At 37.1% G+C, this 23,428-nt stretch overlaps 1 protein-coding gene across 1 annotated transcript in view; it reads left to right on the top strand.

The window, feature by feature from the left end:
* LOC131857774 (uncharacterized) overlaps positions 1–23,428 on the top strand; it is a 95,680-nt gene that overhangs the window by 56,373 nt on the left and 15,879 nt on the right. Inside the window, exons 3-4 of the mRNA XM_059210489.1 lie at positions 4,205–4,415; positions 16,826–17,107. Coding sequence (XP_059066472.1) covers positions 4,205–4,415; positions 16,826–17,107 — 493 coding nt within the window. The remainder of the gene's footprint in view (positions 1–4,204; positions 4,416–16,825; positions 17,108–23,428) is intronic.

The raw sequence follows: 23,428 nt of genomic DNA, 5'->3' as shown, positions 1-23,428 counted from the left end.
GTGGAAACTACCTACCAATCGGTAGTCATACAATGCTTCCATGTGCTGGTTCCCATAGCTACATGCCGGTTCACCTTGAACAAATATGCTGCTTCACTTTGGCATATAAACTGGTTCATACATATGCCGGTTCCCTCTTCTCACATATCACATATGCCGGTTCACATCATAACACAGATTGACATCAATGACAACATACAATGTCATTATGTCTTCATGCCGATTCACATAATGCCAACATGCCCCATAAAGGAAACAAAGTCATCAACCTTCCAGAAGCAATTGATAGAGTTTCCTATGGCTTTGTAACAAGAATCCTCCCAAAATTGAAGAGAAAGATTCAAAATTTTAACCCACACTAGACACAAATTGAGTGGTTTGGTAAGTGGGTTGAAGGATATTGGCTAGGTTTGATTAAGAGAGTGATCTCCCCAAGCCTAAATTTGACCCACCATGTTTTTGTTCTCAAAAGAGGCAAAGGAGACAATGATTAAACCTTTGACATAGGGAAAAAGCTTGATCATAACAACCATAAGGGCTTGCCAAGAGTTCAAAACCCAATTGTACAAGTTGGGAAGAGAAGCTCCAAGGTTGGAAAAATGACACAACAAACCTCTATGCTAGTAGAAATCATCGTTCTTAGCAAGACCTACACCAAAAAACACCTTTGGGGCTGGTTTGATACATAAGAGAGGATTAGACATTCATAGGGCGTGACCAGGGCCAGACCTATCTTCCTGAGCAAAGCTATGAGTCCTTGTAGAAGAAACAAGCACTAGAGGAGGGCTAGGGTTGACAAAAGGAGAGCCCACACCCATAAAACCAACCCTAGGTGACACTACTCAATAGCAAGAAGGAACAACAACCAACCCATGATCACTAGAAGTGATAGTCCCTTGGACAAGGGGGTGGATCAGTGGGAAACACCCATCTAGAAGAAATGTTAAGGGAACCATCTCACAACATAAAGGGTGAGAGAAGATTTTAAATTGTCAAGACCAATATAAGATATGCCTTCTTTTGAATTTAATTGAAATTATTGTTTATTTTTTACATGCATTATCTCTAAAGTCCCGATTGATAGGTTGATTGAAAAAAATCTATAAATTTCAAATGGTTTCACATTAATTGAATCCAAAAGTTGTGTCACACTCTATGCTTCACAAATTATAGGTTAAAAAAACTTGAATTTCATAAATTTTTGACTAAGCTAGGGTGGCCGAACAAATATTTTTTAAAAAGACCTAATAAAAAATTCATAACTAATTATTTGCTTGTACAAAAATTACAAAAAAAAAATGCATTACATTCAGGCATATGTCCTCTACTTATATTGAAAGATTTGTAAATAATAGTATTTTTCTCTTATATTAAGGTTGGTCAACCATACACTTGCTTTTAATTTTTATTTTCAAAACTTTAGTACTACTGCATTGAAATTTCAAATTTTCATCAAATAGATTTACTTATTTTCCAAAAACAACTAGTAGCCTACTAACTATATTTGATTTCCTAGACATTCTACTCTTACATAATTTTTAAATTATGTTAATAATCTATTCATATTTTTATGTGAAGTCGTCTACTTTATTTTTCTGAATTCTCATTGCCACTTGGAGAGAGAGAGAGAGAGAGAGAGAGAGAGAGAGAGAGAGAGAGAGAGAGAGAGAGAGAGAGAGAGAGAGAGAGAGAGAGAGAGAGAGAGAGAGAGAGAGAGGGGGGGGGTAATGTGAATACAACTCAAATTGAAAGTCACAATTGGTATGGTTAGAGACTTAATCTAAATAGAGTCTATATAAAAGCATTAGTTACTATATTGTTCACTATGATAGATATGAGAATTTAATAAATATTTCACACCTTGTTTTAATTAGATAAAGTGGGAAGGGCCTAAACTAATTATTCACACCTTGTTTTGATTAGATAGAGTGGGAAGGGCCTAAACTAATTATAATAACAATCATAGAGACAAGAAGGATGAGTCTCACTAGCAATGATACTAATGAACCTACATAGGGACCATTTATACTTTTAATTCGAGTAGTGAACCAAAGGAAAACAAGGCTCCCAACCCTATACAATTGACTTATCACTCCCAACATGAGAATGGATGTGGGAAGAGGTAGAGGGACCTTTTCTCCTTATATAAAGAAGATCTCAAGCAATGTTGTCATCCAAGATCCAACTACAAGGGGAAATAAGAGGAGGCCCCCCATGGAAGGCCCAAAAACACATATAGGGGAAACAAAATGACATTGTAGAAGGTAGACAGATTCTACCTGAGAAGTCCAGTAGAGAAGAAGTAGTCAACTAATTAGGAAGGGAACATGGAGTAGGGGAAACCTCCAAAGGGTCCACATTATCAACATTGTGAGAGAAACCACACATCAAAGAGTCAATATCTTGGATTGTTAAGTGATCAACATTATCATTCCTCCACCAAGTATCATGTCCTTTGTGAAGAAAGAGAGGACAACCTGAAGACAAGTGACTAGTTGCAAATTAGTGTCAACATCTAAAAGGTTGACCCTCATAATCTATTTTTTAAGACCGAGGCCTATCCTCAATCATCGAAACCACATCTTCGTGAAGAGGCATTGAGATGTCAATATTCACCAAGAGATGAGTGAATGCATAGAGTGCCCTGTAGGATTTGAGAAATACAAATCCACAGAACCCCGAAGATCACCTGCATGCAAATAACCTGTCACAGAAAGAAGAGATGGAGACAAACAAGCAAGGGTGCTCTGAAAGCTGAAAAATGTATTCATCCAAGAGAGAGATAAATTACAATGATGAATCCTTATAAAAGGATATTGTGCAACCCTAAAAGAAACCCTAATAGGTAGACATTTAATAATTAATATAATTATTAAATGTCACAAATGCAAACTAAAGTGAAATCTTAAGAGAGGAATAAAGGTAATTTAATCAACATGATTAAATTAAAACCTTTACTCTAACACCCCCCCTTAAGATGAGCAAAAGTGCAGTTACAAACATGTGCAAGAAAGCAAAGGTAACTACAATGCAAGAAAGTAAACTTGGGTCCTGGCAACAAGGCCTGATCAGGTACCCAATTACAACCAAATCTCTGTAAAGTGGAGAAATAGAGAAAACCACATGGGAACAAAAACTCTACTCCAAAAAGAGATGGAAGAACACCACTGAAGCATGAAGAACATGCAAACTCTGTCAAAGAATAACTGCTGATCTGAAGAACATCCACTGAACTAGAACATGACCAGGTAGAGAAGACTGTAATCTGCATGAGTGCCCTCAAATGACACTACTCGAATCAGGAGGCAAACAAGGCAAAACAACTAAAATCGAAGATACAGATGGCATGAGAAACCAAAGCCTGAAGAGCTGATCAATCGAACCACGGAAGCATTAGAACCAACAGGATAAACCTCCCCATAATGCGGAAGTGGGAGAGGGACAGGAACACTGAAAAGGACAGCCAAAAACAACTGCATGACGAAAAACCAAGAACATCAAAGGTGCTGAGACACATCATCATGAGGCAAATGTCGTGGAAGGAACACTCACTTGACAAAGGAAGATGGCAAACAAAGGCAAACATCAACCCCCTCATGGCACTGGATCAACAGTGCATGGACAACCAAACACAAGATATGCAAGATTCCAAGTAAACAATGCATGATGGCACTTTATCTCAGTGCGTTTGCATATATACAATGCTACAATGATAAGAAGTCTGGAAAATAGAAACGAGAATCAAAACAAAGACACCCTACTCAGAAAAGAGATCCCAGGACCTGAAACAACCACGATATCCACCAGAGTGCTGAAAAGCAAAACATTGAATAAAATATGCATGGAGCAGAATCTGGAAAAAAAAACCATATTTCTGGAAAGTACACAGAACACACTTTCCGAAAATATAAATTTTTCGAAAAACGGAGGTCGGATGCTCATTCTACGTCTCCCGGAGTGCAAAAAAGAGACCTCACTTTGACTGTAAAAAAACACTGTAAAACGGCAAAATCAGAGAAAAAGATCTTCATCTTTTAGATCGGGCTCGGAACCAGCTTTCCAACGCCTATTTTCATTCGAAAATCCGAGTTAAAATGCCCGAGTTATACCCGATTTAGTAAAACTGCTCCAAAAGAGCCCAAATAGGCCCTTTAAGCCCTCAAGGGCTTAAAAAAAATAAGCCCCTGGTCCTCTGAGTGACCAGGGGCGGGCGCAGGAGGCGGCGGCACGGGGGCGGCACTGGGGCAGCGCAGCTAGCGGCGGGCGGCGCGCTGGCTGCGGGCGGGCGACTGGCGGCGCGCAGGCGACAGGGTAGTGCGCCGGCGGCGCGGCGGAGGATACCGCCGGCGGCGGCGGCGGCGGCCGGGCGGGGGTTCTCTTGGAAGCAGCGGCGCGCTGGCTACTGCTGGCTGCGCGTTTTTTAATTAAAAACCCTATGTTTTTTTTGATTTTTTTGAATATTTCCGCCTCGGTTTTCGTGCCCTAGGGCCGTACGGCCTCGGGGCCAAAAAAAATTTGCCCCCTGGTGCAACTGTGTCCAAATCGGACGAATTTTATATGGAAATAGGGGTTTTTGGGCGCTACGAGCTCAACGGTGAGGTCCGTTTGGGCTCAAAGTGCACCGAAAAAAAAAACCCCCCAATTCCAAAATAAAAAACAGAAGACAAACACAGATCTGATGCAACCAAAACCTGAAAATCAGATCTAACCCTCGTAGCTCCAAATTCTTCAGAAGACGAACAGGAAGCAGCAGGTCTAGAGCTCTGATACCATGTAGGATTTGAGAAATACAAATCCACAGAACCCCGAAGATCACCTGCATGCAAATAACCTGTCACAGAAAGAAGAGATGGAGACAAACAAGCAAGGGTGCTCTGAAAGCTGAAAAATGTATTCATCCAAGAGAGAGATAAATTACAATGATGAATCCTTATAAAAGGATATTGTGCAACCCTAAAAGAAACCCTAATAGGTAGACATTTAATAATTAATATAATTATTAAATGTCACAAATGCAAACTAAAGTGAAATCTTAAGAGAGGAATAAAGGTAATTTAATCAACATGATTAAATTAAAACCTTTACTCTAACATGCCCCATAAAAGGAAGTGAAGTTATCAACTTTCAAGAAGCAACCAATAAAGTTTCTTATGACCATGTAACAAGAATCCTCCCAAAATTTAAGGGAAAGATTCAAAAATCTACCATATACTGGATACACATTGAGATTTGGTAAGTGATTTGGAGGAGGTTGTTCAGATTTGATGAATAGAGGAGTGCTCTCCCTAAGCCTAAATTCTACCCAACACCAAGTTTTTTGTCCTCAAAAGAGGCAAAATAAGCAATGAGAAACCTTAAGCATATGGGAAGAGCTCCATCTTACTATCCATGAGCAGCATCGAAGAGTTCAAAACCCAATTGTGTAAGTTGGGAAGAGAATGCCAACTTCTTTTAGATTAGGCATTAAAATTTTAAGTTAAATTTATCTATTTATTTTAATTTATATGATTTCTTTTTGTTCTTGTATTTTATTAATCATAATTAAATGAAATAATGAGTGTTGATAATAGTCATAAAAATAATTCAACAAATTTTTTAAATAGACACATTCCTAATTAATTACAACTAGGTATGGATTATATTACTTGACAATAATAAAGTAAATATTTAATCCTAACTAGGAAATGATTAAAAAAATCTCATTGTAATATAGAAAATTGTTTATTTGTTCAAATTTCATGATGAACCTTCCAAAATTAATAACAACATTCTTCATTTTACACTAAGGATTGCCTTTTCCCCTTACACCAAGGTTTGCTTGAGTTTTTGGATTGCAATCTTTTTAAACTCTATTATGGAAAAATGTGTAGAATTCTAGAGAATTTCCTTAAGACAGGAGTTTGATGTGCTAGCATCTTGACTATTTTTGAGTCTAAAATGTGGTTTATTTTCATGGCTTTTTTCTAACACCTATTATAATGCCTAATTTGAAAAGTAACACTTTGCATTCTTGTACAACCAAACAAAACTCCCATTCTCTTTAAAACAGACGATCTTTTGAATCTCAAGCCCATTCTCTTTAAAATAGACGATCTTTTGAATCTCAAGCCCTCTTAGCTCCCCCTCTTGACTCTCTTAAAAAAATCTATCAAAATTTCCATTGAAGTTGCACTCTTGTAGGTTGAAGCTCTCCAAGGATTGCTAATCTTTTGTATTTTTTGAATTTTCTAAGAACTTCTTGTTTCGGGTAATATTATTCTTTTTATTTGAATAATATTGATTTAAATTATACTGTTTGCTCATTATCTTTGGAAAAATATTTTTGGTGTAATCACTACTTATTTAAATATTTTCATTCATAATGGTGGTTTTTCTTGTATACGAGGGTTGGTGTTATTTGTTTCATTTTAATTTTATGTATTGTTTTTAATTCCTTAATGCATGACTTTCCCTTGCTCCAAACATCTCAATCATATGTCTTGAGGTCAGGAAAGGGATGTCTCTACTAGTGGAATATAGTTGTTCATCTCAGATGTCCTGCCTTGATAAGGGCTCAACGACTGATACCCTCTCTCCCCAGATGGGGAGGTGCAAAATCCAGTATATGTCCATGAGGGTGATCGCAATCTCCCATGAAGGGAGATAAAACGATATCATATCTGCATCTCACTGCTCCATTAATGCCATGAGCATCGGTTGATGGAAAAAAAAAATCTTTGTGAATCTGTAGGTCCACTAGAGGCTGCCTACATGAAATGAAAGAAAAATACAAATTTATTTGACCTACCTCATTGAGCTCCTTGCCATCCATTGCGGCCTGAAGCTTCTTGACTCTAGTAGATCACGAGTCTCGTATGTGAGGCATTTTTGCTGTGGCCTTATAAAAACATAGTAAAAATCTTGTGATGAATAGTGAAAATGACTCTTCTAGTGCTCACTTCTGGAGTACAATTGAATTTCACCCATATTTTTAATTTTTTTTTGTCGTGGTTCTAGATCACCCTCTTTCCTATTTTCCCCCACTTTACTGGGAGCAAAAACATGAGGGGGCATATACTCACACTTTATTAGTGTTTTATTTTTTACTTATCGACGTCTTCTTAAGCATTCTTGTCGTCGAAGTAGCTTCTTTTGATATTGTTGCTAACAAAATTTTAATTTTACAGTAATTGAGCCTTCATCTTAGATGCTATAGTATTTTGTTTAGCACTAGGGGCATCACATGTGTTTATGGTTGACCTCTATGGCCTCTATAGTATCCTTTTTAGAGGTAATAAATGTATTTTCCTTTCAAAGTTTACATCTTTCTAAGCTAATTTAATGTAGTTGATCCCTTGTGTCATTTAGCTCACTAAAGTGGAGGCAAAATGTAGTGTCACAAATTGTACCCAATGAATTTATGATAGTTATAGATTGAGCCTAGTGCATTTATGACAAAGTTTATGATTAGGGTTTTGTGATTCTAACTTCATGAATTTAAAAGATGAAGCATTGAAAACTTATGGTTAAAATTTGGGATCAATTTGGCTAGATTAAAACACAATAAACAAACGTTTGTGTGATGCGCAAACATCCTAAAAATATTCCAAATTCAAATGAGTGTATTTTGTATCAAAACTATTTTGATGCATGTCCCTTCACACAAACACAACCAAAATGACTCTTTCCACCTATTCTAGACAAGAAACCCACCTTTCTCTTTCATTTTCACATCTTGGCTACACAATCTCTTGCTCTATCACTCACTTTCTGTTTGAAATAGAGGAAAAGTGACCTTGCAAAGGGAAAACTGTTTTCGCTTGAGAGCCAATTGCACAACACACATTCAAACATCTCCAACTAGCAAAATTGGTGAAGATATCTAATTATAAAAAAAGACGATGGAAATTTTGAATACATAAATGGAAAGAGTAGACAACAAGGAGTTTTTGGTCAAAATCTGAGTGTCTCGGCCAAGGATGATAGCACAATGCACATAAATCTACGTGGCATGTTGTAGTCTCATACGAACCGAGATAGAAAACTTAGAAACTACAACATGCACAATGCACATACATCTATGAATGCTAGCACAATGCACATACATCTACGTGGCATGTTGTAGTCCCATATTGTATAGATACTTGCAAGAGTGGATGATGAATAGATAGTCACCATGGCGGGTAGGAGATAGACATGTGCCACTCCAGGAGAAAAAATAGATATGGTAAGAGTACAAAAATGAGTGGAATATGTATGCCCCCCTTAAGATATTAACATATTTACTATATTGATTGATATATTAAGGAGAATAAGAGAAGAAGAAAGAAGAGAATGGATCCTCAATAGTGATGTACGCCCCAAAGCAAGTTGTCACTTGTCCCTAGTGTATAGGGGAGGATAACTATGATAGAGACTACTTGGATACTACCATGGAGAAAGTATGGTTGGACACATTATTGTACTACCATGAATGACAATGAGAAAGGAAACTACAAATGCCACATAGTGAGGAGAAACATAATAGAAGAAAGGTAATGCAAGAACCCCATGAGAGAATGCTTATCATGTAGAAAGAACAAGATAGAGGTGAACCTCAATATCACTTGTTATGCAAAGAAGAAGAAGGTCTATCAATAGATGATGGAATGATGACACTCGATCGATGAAGTTACTAAATCTTATCCTTCAAGGCCTTACATTCACTAGTGAAATGGGCAAACACTTGATGATATGCACATAAGGAATGCTTTGTTTTTTTTATGTGTAGGAGGAGGAAGAGTAATTAATTGGGCTTGGAGAAGCTGCAAAAAATAATGTTGTTTCTCAAATAAAGAATAAGGAGCAAGAAGCAACCCTTTCTATAGTGGAGAAAAGTTTGATTGTTCATAAGAAGAATAAGGCATAGAGAAATCAAAGGGGATGAAGACGAAGGAGAAGGCTTGTAACCTAAACCAATTGTAAGAGAGTATAGTTTTGATTCCCAAGGGACTTTAACTCCTTGCCCCATGCACCCAAGACCATTTATTTTATATCCATTCTTAGAAAGAAATTGAATCCTAGACCATAACATGATTGCAAATCCTCTAAAGTGGGAGTATCACTGTTAATGGTATAGTCAATGGTGTTCACATGATCCCGTGATAGAAAAGAAGAATCAAATTTGATAGCAGGCATGAATGATACTTTTGAAATATTAAGGTGGATAGGGTCAATTTTATATTCTCCATTGGAAGAGTTTGTAATTTGTAAGAAACCCTAATCATCACCAAGAAACACATTTGATTGAGAAGAAGGAGATAGAGAAAGAGTAGACTGAGAACTTTCTTCTTTAGGGCGTTCTTTCTTCCTAGGAGAATCTTCTTTAGGGACAACCTTCTCATGGAATTCCTTTTTGTTCGAAACTTGAGTTGTTGAGTTGTGTTGTCATTGATGTCACTATGTGTTGTGGATGGTCCAAAAGTGAGTATTATTATGTTGTTGTGTGGTTATATGGTGATGTTAAGCTGTTTCCAAAAGGCTAGTGTAGTAGAAGTTTCAATATGTAGGATACAATATTTATATATGCAAGTAAGATTTTTTAATATCCCAGTGGAAGAATGCTTTGCATTTCTTTGGTTTGTGAAGATTATGTATTACGGTTCTAGACATAATGTTTGTGATTTGTGTATGTTACACTATCAATTTTTTTAGGTCCTCTATTCCTTAGATGATAGAGTTGACTGTTTATGTTTCCGACAATGATATTGTATGTCGAATTGGTCCAAAGAATGCTTGGTGGTTCTATGATGCATGGATACAAGTGTTGTGGTTTAGAGGACATGTTTATTTGGTTTGTGCAATGTTCAAATTTAGTTTTTTGGTGTTGGTTTGATCCATATGGGAAGTTATGTTGGACTATGTTCCATGTTGTTTTGTGCATGGGAGGAGTTTTTGGGCTGACCGATTAATGTGATTTATTGTTTATCTACATGTTTTATTTGGTGCCAACTTTGGAGGATCTGCTAGCATGTGAAATACATTGAAATCATTTCAGAATTATGTTTTGTGGTGTGTTTAAATCCCCTCTATCTCCTAGAGTGGAACACATATGGTATTATTCATCTAGATGGCCTAATTTATGTAATATTTTATATTATGTCTATGGTCAACCTAGTTGAGAGTTTTAATGAATTATCTTGTATATATAGATGTGCAGTTGTATGAGTTATTGCATGAAATCTGTGTGAATTGATGTGAATGATATGCAAGAAGATTTGGTTTGAAATTTAGTTTGTGAAAAGCTTTGATGATGATATCTTCAGTGCAATAGTGTGCTAAGAGAGTGATTGACATCGAATGTGTTTTCCATGATATTGGTTGCTTGACACAAAGGTTCAAGGGAAATTTCATGATTAGGAGATCTTGTTCATCTCAATTCATTGATTCTCTTCTCCTACTAGAAGAAGGTGTGTTCCTTTTGGCACTTTGTGCAATCATTTGTATCTTTCCCTGAGACAATGAGTCTCAGTAATGCAAGTCCTTTGCATCTTTCCATGAGACAATGAGTCCCATTAATGCAAGTCCTTTGTATCTTTACCTAAGGTTGTGCACCTTAGTATTGCAAATACTTTAAGGTGTTGTGAGCTCCTTGTCCTTAAGCCTAAAATATTGTAATCAATTATTTATATTGTGAGTGTGATTCTCACCATCTGGTTTTTCCTTGATTAGGGTTTTCCATGTAAATATGGTGTTCATGTGTTTGTTGTTATTTATGCTTTCGTGTTTCATAATTGTAGTATTAATTTAATTGTGGATTGAAGTTGATAAGATCAAAAATAAAATATTTTGAGGTTTGGATTGATTCACACCCCCTCTTAGTCTTGTGGTGTGTTCAACAATTGGCATTAGAGCCTAGTTCCTCTTACATAAGCTTAACCACTTGATGAATATTTAGAATGATGTAGGAAGTTAATTACAAAGAACTAAAGTTTGATACCACAAATTACTCCAACGGGAAGGAAAGGATGAAATATCATTTGAAATCTCTACCGACTAGAATATGGGATATTATTGAAACTCGATATACTGTTGTGATAAATGGTCCTCAGAATTTAGATGAGGTTAAAGAACATGATAAAAATACAAAAGATAGAGTTGCAATCATTAATTAATTGATTTTTTTAGTATTTGTTTGAGTTATGGGGTTGAAGTGCTCTCAACAAATCTATGAGAAGTTGAGAAGTGTGTATGAAGGTTATGTAAAGACAAAGCAAGCCAGATTGACAAATATAAAGAACATGTTGAGAACTTGAGGATATCTAATAATGAGAACATTGAGAGATACCTACGCCATGTAAATAAGAATGTGAGTACAATTAGGGGGATTGGTGAAACATTAGTAGAAAGTTAGGTGGTGAGAAAAGTGATGTTTGTTGGAATCAAGGAACACTGAGAGGAGGGGGGTGAATCAGTGTTTTGCAATCTTTAACTTTATTAAACTGTTCTTTCAACCACTTAATACATATGAACAAAAGAAAGATGCAAGAACATCAAGCAAATAATGACAACACCATAAAACCAAGATTTTGGTATGTAGAAATCCGGTTAAGGAAAAAATCACGGTGGGGATGACCCACAATATAGGTCGATTCACTCTAAAAAGGAGGCATAAGACACAAGTTCAAATGTTAGTGTTGTTAGTGACAATCAAAAAATGAAAGACAAATGAAACTATGGTCATAAACATGCATATCAAGAGAGATATAAAACATATAATGTAAAGCATACAAAAATGAAAGAAGGAAACAAAACCCCCCAAGATTCTCTCCAACATGTTCATAGTTGCTACTCCCTTGTTCCTCTCCTCTCCTCTCCAAGTTCCACATGAGTGTAGCCCTCAACTTTTTGCACTATCTATGGATGTCTTATGGAGATTCAAGATTATGAAAATGAAAATAACTACTTATGCAAGTGTAAACAAGCTAACAAGAGAAAGCATCTTAATTATTCTATGTTAATTTTATCCAAAATAATAACACAAATGATTCTAAAATGCTCTCTCAAAATGACTATAAATTTGATGCATAAAGATTTCTGGATCCTTTTGAAGAAGGAATGACAGAGTAACTTGCTTTGCTTATAAGAGGATCTAGGATGGGAAATGGTGCAGGGTATGCATTTATGATGATCAAGATGGGGAGGGTGAGGGGGGTATTCAATGTTAGATGGAAGGTATGGAGGACCTAGGACCCATTCCAATGTAAGAGGAGCAAAATAGAGTATCCATTGTTATGACTATGTATGAATGATATGCAACGATATGGATGTATTGATGGATGGAATGCAATATATACAGATGAGATGAGATGATGATCCATAGATTATTCATAGTGCTTTATTTTCATCATCAAGCATGGTAGTATCGTTCTTGGTCGAGGTAGCAGGAACCAAGTTTGAGCATTTCACTTGTAAGCAAGCATCATAGACAAGGAAAGTTCCCCTCCATTCTGGTTCATGTACAAATGGTCGAGGTATACGCTATAGTCAATAAGCCATAGTGATCCATGATTGTATTTTTGCATACGATCACGTAGCTTAGTGAACTTACCATGCATACACCATTAGTACATGCCCCAAAACTTCATTGGATCAATCCGCAGACAACAAATAAAGAAAAAGGATATTAGGAACCATTTTGGCTACTCTAATCACTTGTGGATATCCTGGAGTAGCGTAGGAACCTAATATAAATAAATAACAAATAGACCAAGTACTTATCAACTAAACCTAATTTTATTGTCAAAGAAAATGTTACCATGTCTTGGTTTTGTGAGGAAGGATGCATCCTTGCAAAGACGGTTGTGTAGATGTTTTGATTGAGTTGGTTGATTTGATAAGTGATCATCGTTTGAGTAGCCCAAAATGTTTATTTGGTGTCGTTTGCGATGTGTATGTACAAAGAATAATATATGTTGCAATGTTTTTGATTAATTTTTGATGTTTTTGTCATGTTTTTGGATTTTGTGAATGTTGTTGGTATTTATCGTTAGGACATTTTTGAATGATTAACTCAATGAATCACAAGTAATGTAGAATCCACTTCCAATAGTAGGTTAAGAGCATTGTCCCTAGTCAAATGTTGCTATGAAAGCGAAATGCAAGACACATGAAGTAATAACCCCGATTGCAGATCAATAACAAGCCATGGTTTGAATGATGGATGAATGGATGCAATGGATGTGATCACAACAAGTTTGACAGACAATGGAGCCATAGCCTTTACGAGTGGCACCTATTTACCAGCTTTTGACCACTGTACTTACCCAAGGCACCATTGAAGTGGTTTTCACTGTTTGGATGCATGATTTTTCTTTACTATTTTCTTGATTTTTTTTTTCAAGACTATTTTTTGAATGTTTGTGGTATTTTATGATATATTTGGAGGAGCCTGATACTCTACACAACTTATGTATGAAACCATTTGAGGTACATAATGTTGATTGGATCTGTTAGTGGTTCTCCTTTTGAAGTTACTAACTGATATGCCCCAGACCCAAAGACGATAGTGATAACATATGGACCCAGCCAATTGGATTCAAATTTTCCTTGGTGTTATCTTTTTGGTTGGTTGCGAGGATTTTCCCTGAGAACAAGATCTCCTACCTCAAATGTGTGAGGTTTGATTCGATGATTGTAGCTTCTACTCATGCACTATTGATAGGGTTTTAGGTGGTTGTATGCAGCTTGTCACCTTTCATCAAGTAGTTCCAAGTCCTAAAGACGTGAGACTCTGTATGCTTCATCATCTATCAGATTATGCAAGGAGACCCGCAGTGATGGTATTTCAACATCAATATGCAAGATGGCTTTTGTTCCATAAACCAGTGAGTAGGGAGTTGCGCCTGTAGGGGTTCAAATGCTAGTTCGATATTCCCATAGTGCTGGATTAAAGTGAATGTGTCAATCATGACCAACATCATTGACTGTCTTTTTGAGGATCCTCAATATGTTCTTGTTGGATGCTTCGGCTTGACCATTGCCTTGTGGGTAATATGGAGTGGAAAAACAGTGTTGTATGTGAAACTTCTCACAAAGCTCATAGACATCCTGAGTTTTGAAAGGAAGGCCGTTATTTGTGATAATGGACATGGGTACACCATACCGGCAGATGATGTAATTAAGGACAAATGAGGCGATCTTCTTTCCAGTTACTTGGGTAAGTGGAACGAATTCAATCCACTTTGTGAAGTATTCGGTGGTGGTAATGATAAATTTATGGCCGTTGGATGAAGATGAATGGATTTTACCCACAAGGTCAAGTCCCTATTAACAAAAGGGCCATGGTGTTGTGATAGGCTGCAATTCCTATGCTGGGGTATGTATCACATCTTCGTGAACTTGGCACTTCTTGCACTTTTTGACAAAGTAGTAGGAGTCTTTTTCCATGAAGGGCCAATAGTATCTAGCGCGCATGATTTTATTTGCTAGGGAAGGACCGCTTGAGTGAGCCCCACATATTCCTTCATGTACCTCTTCCAAGGCTTTTGTTATCTCATCTTGTTCCAAACATTGAAGGAGAGTACCATCAAGACTTCATTTGTATAGGGTTTTGACAATGATGGTGTATCGAGCGGTTTGACTAAAAAAGGTTTTTCATTGGTTGTTTGATTGGTTAGGGGGAATTGTGTGGTCATGTAGGTAAGTGAAAAATTCACCGTACCATGGGGATTCAGAACCGACAAGGTGACATATCATTTCAATTTCAAGGATATCATACGCGGGATCCAAAGTTGTTCTACCAAGAACTCGTAGCATATCTAATTTTGTGGAAGATTCAGGAGAGATGCAATTGTAGCCATTGCATCGGCAACTCAATTCTGATATCTTGGTACTTTCTCAAATGTGATAGTTGTAAATGTGTCTTTGAAACTATCCACCATCCTTTTATACATCATGAGTTTATCATCCTTTGTTTGGTATTCATCAGTGACTTATTGGATGACCAACTAGGAATCTCCATATACCTGTAGCTCTTTCATATTCTATTGTATAGCCAATCTGAGTCCTGTGATCAACTCATATTCTGCTATATTATTCATGCATTGGAAAGTGAGTCTTTAGGACTTCAGGATGCTATTACCTTGATGTGTGATAAAAAGAATACCTGCCCCGGACCCATGTCTAGTGTACGAGCCATCAAAATATAGCTTCCAAGGTTGTGTAGCTATGATAAGGAAGATCTCTTTATCTAGAAAGTTGGAAGCAAGAGGATGATCACCTTTTAGTGGTGCATCAGCCAACTGATCTGCAATAACCTACCCCTTGATAGATTTGCGGTCCACATATTCTATAGCAAATTCACTCAAGCTCATGACCCATTTGGCAAAGCGGCCTGTCAATGTTGCCTGGCTAAGTAGGTACTTGAGTGGATCTATTTTGGAAATGAGTTGTACCTTGTGTGTTAACATGTAGTACCTCAGTTTGGTGGTTGCCAAGATAACTTCTAGGCAAGCTCTCTCAATAGGTGTGTAATTGAGTTCATAGCCTACCAGTGTTCAAGAGATGTAGTAGACAACACATTCTTTTCCTTCGGCATTGTGTTGTGCTAGCAATACTCCTAATTCTGCATTTGTAGCTGAAATGTATAGTAATAGAGGTCTGCTTGGATCTGGTGGGATCAACAACGGTGTATGCATTAGGTAATCTTTAAGCATTTGGAATGCTTGCTGACATTTTATATCCCATTGAAAGTAGATATTCTTGTGTAACAGATGGGTGAAGGGATGCCATTTATCAGCCAATTGTGCAATGAACCAACAAATTGATTGTAACCGTGCTTGCAATGTCCTCAACTGATTGATATTATTTGGAGGTGGCATGTCCATGATGGCCTTGACTTTTGCAGGATCTACTTCAATTCCTTTACTTGAGACAATATGTACTAGGAGCTTCTCTAAAGTTACTCCAAAGACACATTTATTTGGATTGAGACGGACATGATATTGTTTGATAGGTTTAACTCTTTCTGCTATAGTTAGGTGATGCATGACCAAATCTGGATCTAAGCCAAGCATGTCTGCATAAGACCATGCAAAGTTGATTTGATGCTTCTGGAAGAATTCCACAAATTTTAGCCATTCCTCTGGAGTTAATAGAGATGCCGAATGTATCTGGTGAGGAGTCTCAGGGCTCCCCACCTTGAATTCTTCTATTTCCTCTATTAGGATGTCAAACCTTTCATCCTTAGGCACCTCAGAGAGGTTTTCACCTTTGGATATGCTCTTTATTTTTAATTTTTTGGGATCAAACAGTGCCACAGTGTGGTTTTCACTAGAAGATCCATATTTTATTGTAATATTTTTGCAGCTGAAAGGTTTGGCATCTGTCCCATTGTATACTGCACTATTAAGTTCAATGAAAAACCCAGATTTATGATCCCCACTTGGTATGTTATCCCGTAATTCTAAAAAGTCTATGAGTGCCTCATTGTTTTGGAAATGATCAAGGCATGGGGGATTTGGTTGGTTCCATTGAATAAGTTCAGGATGGATGATAGGCATGACTTCATCGATTAAATAGAGTTCATGGGAGGCATCAGTGAGGGTTAATATAGAGGAGTGAAGTTCATCGATGGTACTCTCCTTGTTAGATTTTGGTGTAGGATTTGATGTAGGGCCTGTGGAAGTTGCTTCTTGCTCCAGAACCCAAAACATTTTAATCCATGCCTCCATAAACTAGGATATTTTTATGAGGCAGTGGAGGTGACATGTCTTCCTTGTTTGAAGTATTTAGATCCATTGAATCCCATTCCCACTCATGCGAGTCTATCTTTGAATCACTCTCTAACATCCAATTACTGTACCAGGATGGGATGTCTTTTGAATTGAATAGTGCGTTAGTTATTGGCTTATGCACTTTTGGAGGTGGGATTGTTGGTGTTGTTGATGGGGTTATCGGTGTTGCTGATGTTGCTAAGGGCACTGATGGGTTTATCAATGCTGTTGATGTTGCTGGTGGTACTGGTGCTGCTGATGGGTTTGTTGGTGCTATTGATGCTGCTGGTGGGATTATCGGTCTTGTTTATTTTGCTGGTGCCCTTGATAGGATTGTTGTTGCCGCAGATATAGTCAAGGATTGCATCCTTGGAGTAAATGTCTGATACAGAGGTTTGCTAGCTTTTCCTTTGAATCTAAGCTTAGGAAGAGATTCCTTTTGAAAACCTACTCCAGTTTTATCTTTTGGTTTTAACTCAGGTTGTAAGGGCTCATGTCATCCTTGTTTGAAATGTCCCAAAGAACTATGGCCATGATATCCCATTATTTGTATTATGGTGAAGCCTTTGCCATATTTGTTAGTGGGGAGCTTAGCCTTTGAGCTTTCTTTGTTGATAGGATCCGTGTAGATCCATTCTATCAGGTCTTCATCCATGGTTTCCTCTTCTTGACTTCTACTAAGGGTGAATTGTGCCAAAGGGCAAGTTCTTTTGGTCAGTGGTGTTTGAAGTAAACCTTGGGGTTTTCCATGAGTTCTAGGGGATGTGAGTAATTGCCCAACACAAAAGAGTTGGCTAAGATTATATTCCCCGGGACCTTCCTCAACCATTTTCATTTTCAACTTCTCATTCTTTGGTATAGGGGTTGTTGAACTGGAAAGAGAGGCTGGATTAAAATATGTTGTGGAAGGGATAGCTTCGCTGTTGTTAGGTACGGTGATCTCTGGCTGAAGGTTAATATTATTACAATATGCAAATAGATTTGCATCACCGAGGATTGTAATTTCTACCCCATTATGTGGAAATTTGATACATTGATGATAGGCAGATGGGACTTCTTGCATGGCATGTATCCAAGCTCTTCCTAACAAGATATTATATGGCAAAGTAAGGTCTAGAACTTGGAAAACTATATGTTTCACCACTAGCCCAATCGTGATAAGTAATACTTGACAGCTCCTTTGGACGAACATTCTGCATCATCATATGCCTTGATGGTTATATTTTTGTTGTCATCCACTGATTCTAGTGCATAACCTAATGTTGTAACTAACTGCAAGGTGCATATGTTGGTTTATGAATCCTTTAATATGAAGGGATGCATTATAGGGTTGTTGGAAAGATGTGTTGTCACTTTCAGTAAAAGTGAGACATGGTAATTGACTTTAGATTACCAACTATGGCTTGAAACTGATATGTGTTGAGGTTGGCGGGGACAAACGCTTCTTGGAGAGCTTGGTCCAAGATTGTTTTATGTGAGGGGGATAAGCGTAAAATCTCTAATATGGAGATAAGGGTTGGCGTCTTATCCAATTATTCTACAAGGTTATATTATTTGGGGAGGGGTGTCATTCCTTGTGGTGCTGCTCAAATAGTAATATTGCTACGACGTGTAACAATGTTGCACGCAGGATTCAGATCTTTGATGGTAAGAGTTGCCACTTTTTCATCAACATCATAAAGGTGATTCATAGTATAATTGTATGCAGCTTGTGTGTAATTAGTTGTAGCATTGTGTTTCTCCTTGAGGTGGAAGGACCCCTTTGACCATGTGATGGAAGTGGATTCTTTAACATTAAATGATCATCATTGGATGTTTTAGGGTTATGTCCTTCTATTTCAATTTCTCCTCTATCAATAAGAACTTGAACAAGATCTTTCAGTCGATGGCAATTGCTTGTTTATGTCCTCTTCCTTGGTGAAATTCATAATATTCATGGTCTCACCACCATGGAGGCTTGACTTGAGACTTATAATTAGATGTTTTTGGTAAGGTCACAAGATTGGAGGATACCAATTGACGTAAGATTGTTTCGATAGGTTCCCCTAAGGGTGTATATGTGTGTTTTGGTTTGTAGTTTTGTTTCTTTTGTTTTGGTTCCTCTTGTTGTGTATTGCGACCTTAATTTTGTGGATTAGTGATGGTGTTGTTTTTAGGAGGGGGATTTTGTCCTGCAAACCTGACCATAGGTTGTACTGTCCTTGCATCCACTATCCCGTCATTGACAATGTTCTTGTTTTTGTTCCAAAATATTGGTTTATCACGACCATCATTGGGTTCATTTTAAATTTTGATAAGTCCCTTTTTGATGAGGGCTCTTTCACATTTTAGTCCTTGAGTGATCATCTCTTCAAAGGATTCTGTACCGTTCATGCCTAAATTAAATTCCATTTCATCATTTAAGTTAGAAATGAAAATTTCCACTAGTTCTTGCTCAGGTAGATGAAGAGAACTTTTGCTAGATAGTTTCCTCCACCGTTGTAGGAAAGTTGAGAACAACTCCCTTGGTTTTTGTTTGGTGTTGCATAAATCTGCCATGGTGACATCACATTCTATGTTGTGTGCATAATGAGCGATGAATTTTTGGACTAGTTCCTCAAATGTTCTAATGCCACCTGGTAATTGTGAAAACCATTGTGTGGTTGTGCCTCCTAAACTTTGAGGAAAGAGGCACATTAGATATGTGTCCTCATAGGCCACCTGCAAGAAAGGTGAGTGAAATTATCGCACATGATCTCTAGGGTCTCCTTTACCCCTATACTTTTCAACTTTGGGTGTTTCGAACCCTCACGGAAAAAGGTGGCACACACATGTTCTTATCAAAAGGATAGGGACAAATGTCGTGAAGTGAAAACCAAATAGTCTTCACACCACTATTTAGTTGTTGAGTGAGATTTTCTACTTGTTGTCTCAACATGTCTATTTTTGAAGGAGGAGGAGGTGGAGGATTCCCTTGATGATTAAGGTCATAGCGGAAGTAGTCTCTACCTCCTCCACCATCGTGATGGCTATCCTGCTCAGATGTTGTTCGTATCTATTTTGTATCAAAGTTGGATGGTAGTTTGGCACCCTCTTGAGCAAGTCTTAAGAAATAAGAATCTGTATTGTTTCTAAGGATTTCATCAAAGAGCCTGTTGAATTTGGGATTATGTTGTTATCTTTCTATAACTTCTGGAGTTGGAGTGTTGGGATCTTCCTCATTAGTGCCTCCTCCAATGACCTCATGAAAATCATTGAGGTTTTCTTCCTCCTCTTCTATTTCCAATTGTCGGTTTCTCATTGATCTTGTTTGAGTCATGTTTTTGAAAGTTTTATGTTTGTGAAAGTGATTATGAGGTGGTGATGAAGTGTTTGATGGAAGACAAGTTTTGTGAAATGTTTGTTGGAAGATAGATCTCTAACACAAAAGGTTGGATGCCAATAGAGTTATTTGTGAATTGCTCTTGTGTTTTTCAACAATTTTGATGTGATGGGGTATAACAAGGTTTGAGATGTGTTACAAACCAAGATACCTAGTAATGAGAGGATGCACTCATAAACTAGTTTTAACCTATATAAAAATGCCTCTTAAGATGATTGATCCTAGATGTAGAGACACCCTAAAAGTGATTTGTTGGTTTGATGTAAGCAATATCTGAAAGTACCAAGGACAAGACCTTTTTGTGTTTCGAAAGTTGAATAGATTTGTGATATGTGGAGGTGAAAGTGGATAGAATATGTACCTCAATAAAAACATTCTGTCACAAAGGGGGTTTCTACTTCTTGCTCTCTTACAGGGGCTGGTGGTTCCCCTTGAGCTTCATTGTATGTGATATAGATTTTAGGAAAGAAAGTAGGATTGATCTTGCCCCCTTTGTTCTTGTGATAATCAAAAACTCTATACTAAGTGAAATATCTATTTCTTAAAGGCTCTTTGTCAAATTCGTTGGATTTGCCTTGAAGATACAAGTGCATATGACACAAGAATGCTCCATGTGAGAGAAAACATTGTCTATTGATATAGAAAAATTTCCTTCTTTTGATAAGAGATTTTGAACTAAGTTGTCTCTTTTTCAATTGGGTCTTTTGATGAAGACTCCTTTTTTCTCAAGATATGAGTTATGGTCATAAAAACTGATACTTTGTTTCACTTGTTGATGTTGTTTTGTTTATCAATTTTTGATGTAGATTTGTTGGATGGATACTTGGTTTTAATTGTTTTGAATTTATTTGACAAGAAAGCACAAGCACACAAGCACAATGACCTTTCCCTTTTTTCAATAAAAGACACAATAGGTGTGGGTCTAAATCAACCCAATCTTGAACTTTTTGACCCTTTTTACAAATATTTTTGGCATAATCACTACTTATTTAAATATTTTCATTCATAATGGTGGTTTTTCTTGTATACGAGGGTTGGTGTTATTTGTTTCATTTTAATTTTATGTATTGTTTTTAATTCCTTAATGCATGACTTTCCCCTGCTCCAACCATCTCAATCATATGTCTTGAAGTCGCGAAAGGGATGTCTCTACTAGTGGAATATAGTTGTTCATCTCAGATGTCCTGCCTTGATAAGGGCTCAATGACTGATACCCTCTCTTCCAAAATGGGGAGGTGCAAAATCCAGTATATGTCCATGAGGGTGATCGTAATCTCCCATGAAGGGAGATAAAATGACATCATATCTGCATCTCACTACTCCATTAATGCCATGAGCATCGCTTGATGGAAAAAAAAAATCTTTGTTAATCTGTAGGTCCACTAGAGGCTGCCTACATGAAATGAAAGAAAAATACAAATTTATTTGACCTACCTCATTGAGCTCCTTGTCGTCCATGGCAGCCTAAAGCTTCTTGACTCTAGTGGATCACAAGTCTTGTATGTGAGGCATTTTTGCTGTGGCCTTATAAAAACATAGTAAAAATCTTGTGATGAATAGTGAAAATGACTCTTCTAGTGCCCACTTCTGGAGTACAATTGAATTTCACCCATAATTTTAATTTTTTTTTTGTCGTGGTTCTAGATCACCCTCTTTCCTATTTTCCCCCACTTTACTGGGAGAAAGAAATTGAATCCTAGACCATAACATGGTTGCGAATCCTCTAAAGTGGGAGTATCACTATTAATGGTATAGTCAATGGTGTTCACATGATCCCATGATAGAAAAAGAAGAATCATATTTGATAGCAAGTATGAATGATAGTTTTGGAATATTAAGGTGGATAGGGTCAATTTTATATTCTCCATTGGAAGAGTTTGTAATTTGTAAGAAACCTTAATCATTGTCAAGAAACACATTTGATTGAGAAGAAGGATTTGAAGAAGGAGATATAGAAAGAGTAGATTGATAAATTTATTCTTTAGGGGGTTCTCGCTTCCTAGGAGAATCTTCTTTAGGGACAACCTTCTCATGGAATTCCTTTTTGTTTGAAACTTGAGTTGTTGAGCTGTGTTGTCATTGATGTCAACCTATTTGGTATTGCCATTGATGTCACTATGTGTTGTGGATGGTCCAAAAGTGAGTATTATGATGTTTTTGTGTGGTTATATGGTGATGTTAAGGTGTTTCCAAAAGGTTGGTGTAGTAGAATTTTCAATATGCAGGATACAATATTTATACATGCAAGTAAGAGTTTTTAATGTCCTAGTGGAAGAATGCTTTGCATTTCTTTGGTTTGTGAAGATTATAGATTATGGTTCTAGACATAATGTTTGTGATTTGTGTATGTTGCACTATCAAGTTTTTTAGGTCCTCTATTCCTTAGATGATAGAGTTGGTTGTTTCTGTTTCTGATAGTGATATTGTATGTCGAAATTGGTCTAAAGAATGCTTGGTGGTTCTTTGATGCATGGATACAAGTGTTGTGGTTTAGAGGACCTGTTCATTTGGTTTGTGCAATGTTCAAGTTTAGTTTTTTGGTGTTGGTTTGATCCATATGGGAAGTTATGTTGATCTATGTTCCATGTTGTTTCATGCATGGGAGGAGTTTTTGGGCCGACCGATTAATGTGATTTATTGCTTATCTACACGTTTTATTTGGTGCCAACTTTGGAGGATGTGCTAGAATGTGAAATACATTGAAATCATTTCAGAATTATGTTTTGTGGTGTGTTTGGGTCCCCTCTATCTCCTAGAGTGGAACACATATGGTATTATTGGTCTAGATGGCCTAATTTATGTAATATTTTATATTATGTGTGTGGTCAACCGAGTTGAGAGTTTTAATGAATTATCTTGTATATATAGATGTGCAGTTGTATGAGTTATTGCATGGAATCTATGTGAATGATATGCAAGAAGATTTGGTGTGAAATTTAGTTTGTGAAGAGCTTTGATGATGATATCTTTAGTGCAATAGTGTTCTAAGAGAGTGATTGACATCGAATGTGTTTGCCATGATATTGGTTGCTTGACACAAAGGTTCAAGGAAAATATCATGATTAGGAGATCTTGTTCATATCAATTCATTGATTCTCTTCTCCTACTAGAAGAAGGTGTGTTCCTTTTGGCACTTTGTGCAATCATTTGTATCTTTCCTTGAGATAATGAGTCCCAATAATGCAAGTCCTTTGTATCTTTCCATGAGACAATGAGTCCCATTAGTGCAAGTCCTTTTTATCTTTACGTAAGGTTGTGCACCTTAGTATTTCAAATACTTTAAGGTGTTGTGAGTTCGTTGTCCTTGAGCCTAAAATATTGTAATCAATTATTT

This window comes from Cryptomeria japonica, chromosome 8 (genome assembly GCF_030272615.1).
Source record: "Cryptomeria japonica chromosome 8, Sugi_1.0, whole genome shotgun sequence".
In the NCBI taxonomy this organism is placed as follows: Eukaryota; Viridiplantae; Streptophyta; class Pinopsida; order Cupressales; family Cupressaceae; genus Cryptomeria; species Cryptomeria japonica.
The sequence above is the reverse complement of the archived record's forward strand: the minus strand, read 5'-3'. Positions and strand labels throughout refer to the sequence as shown.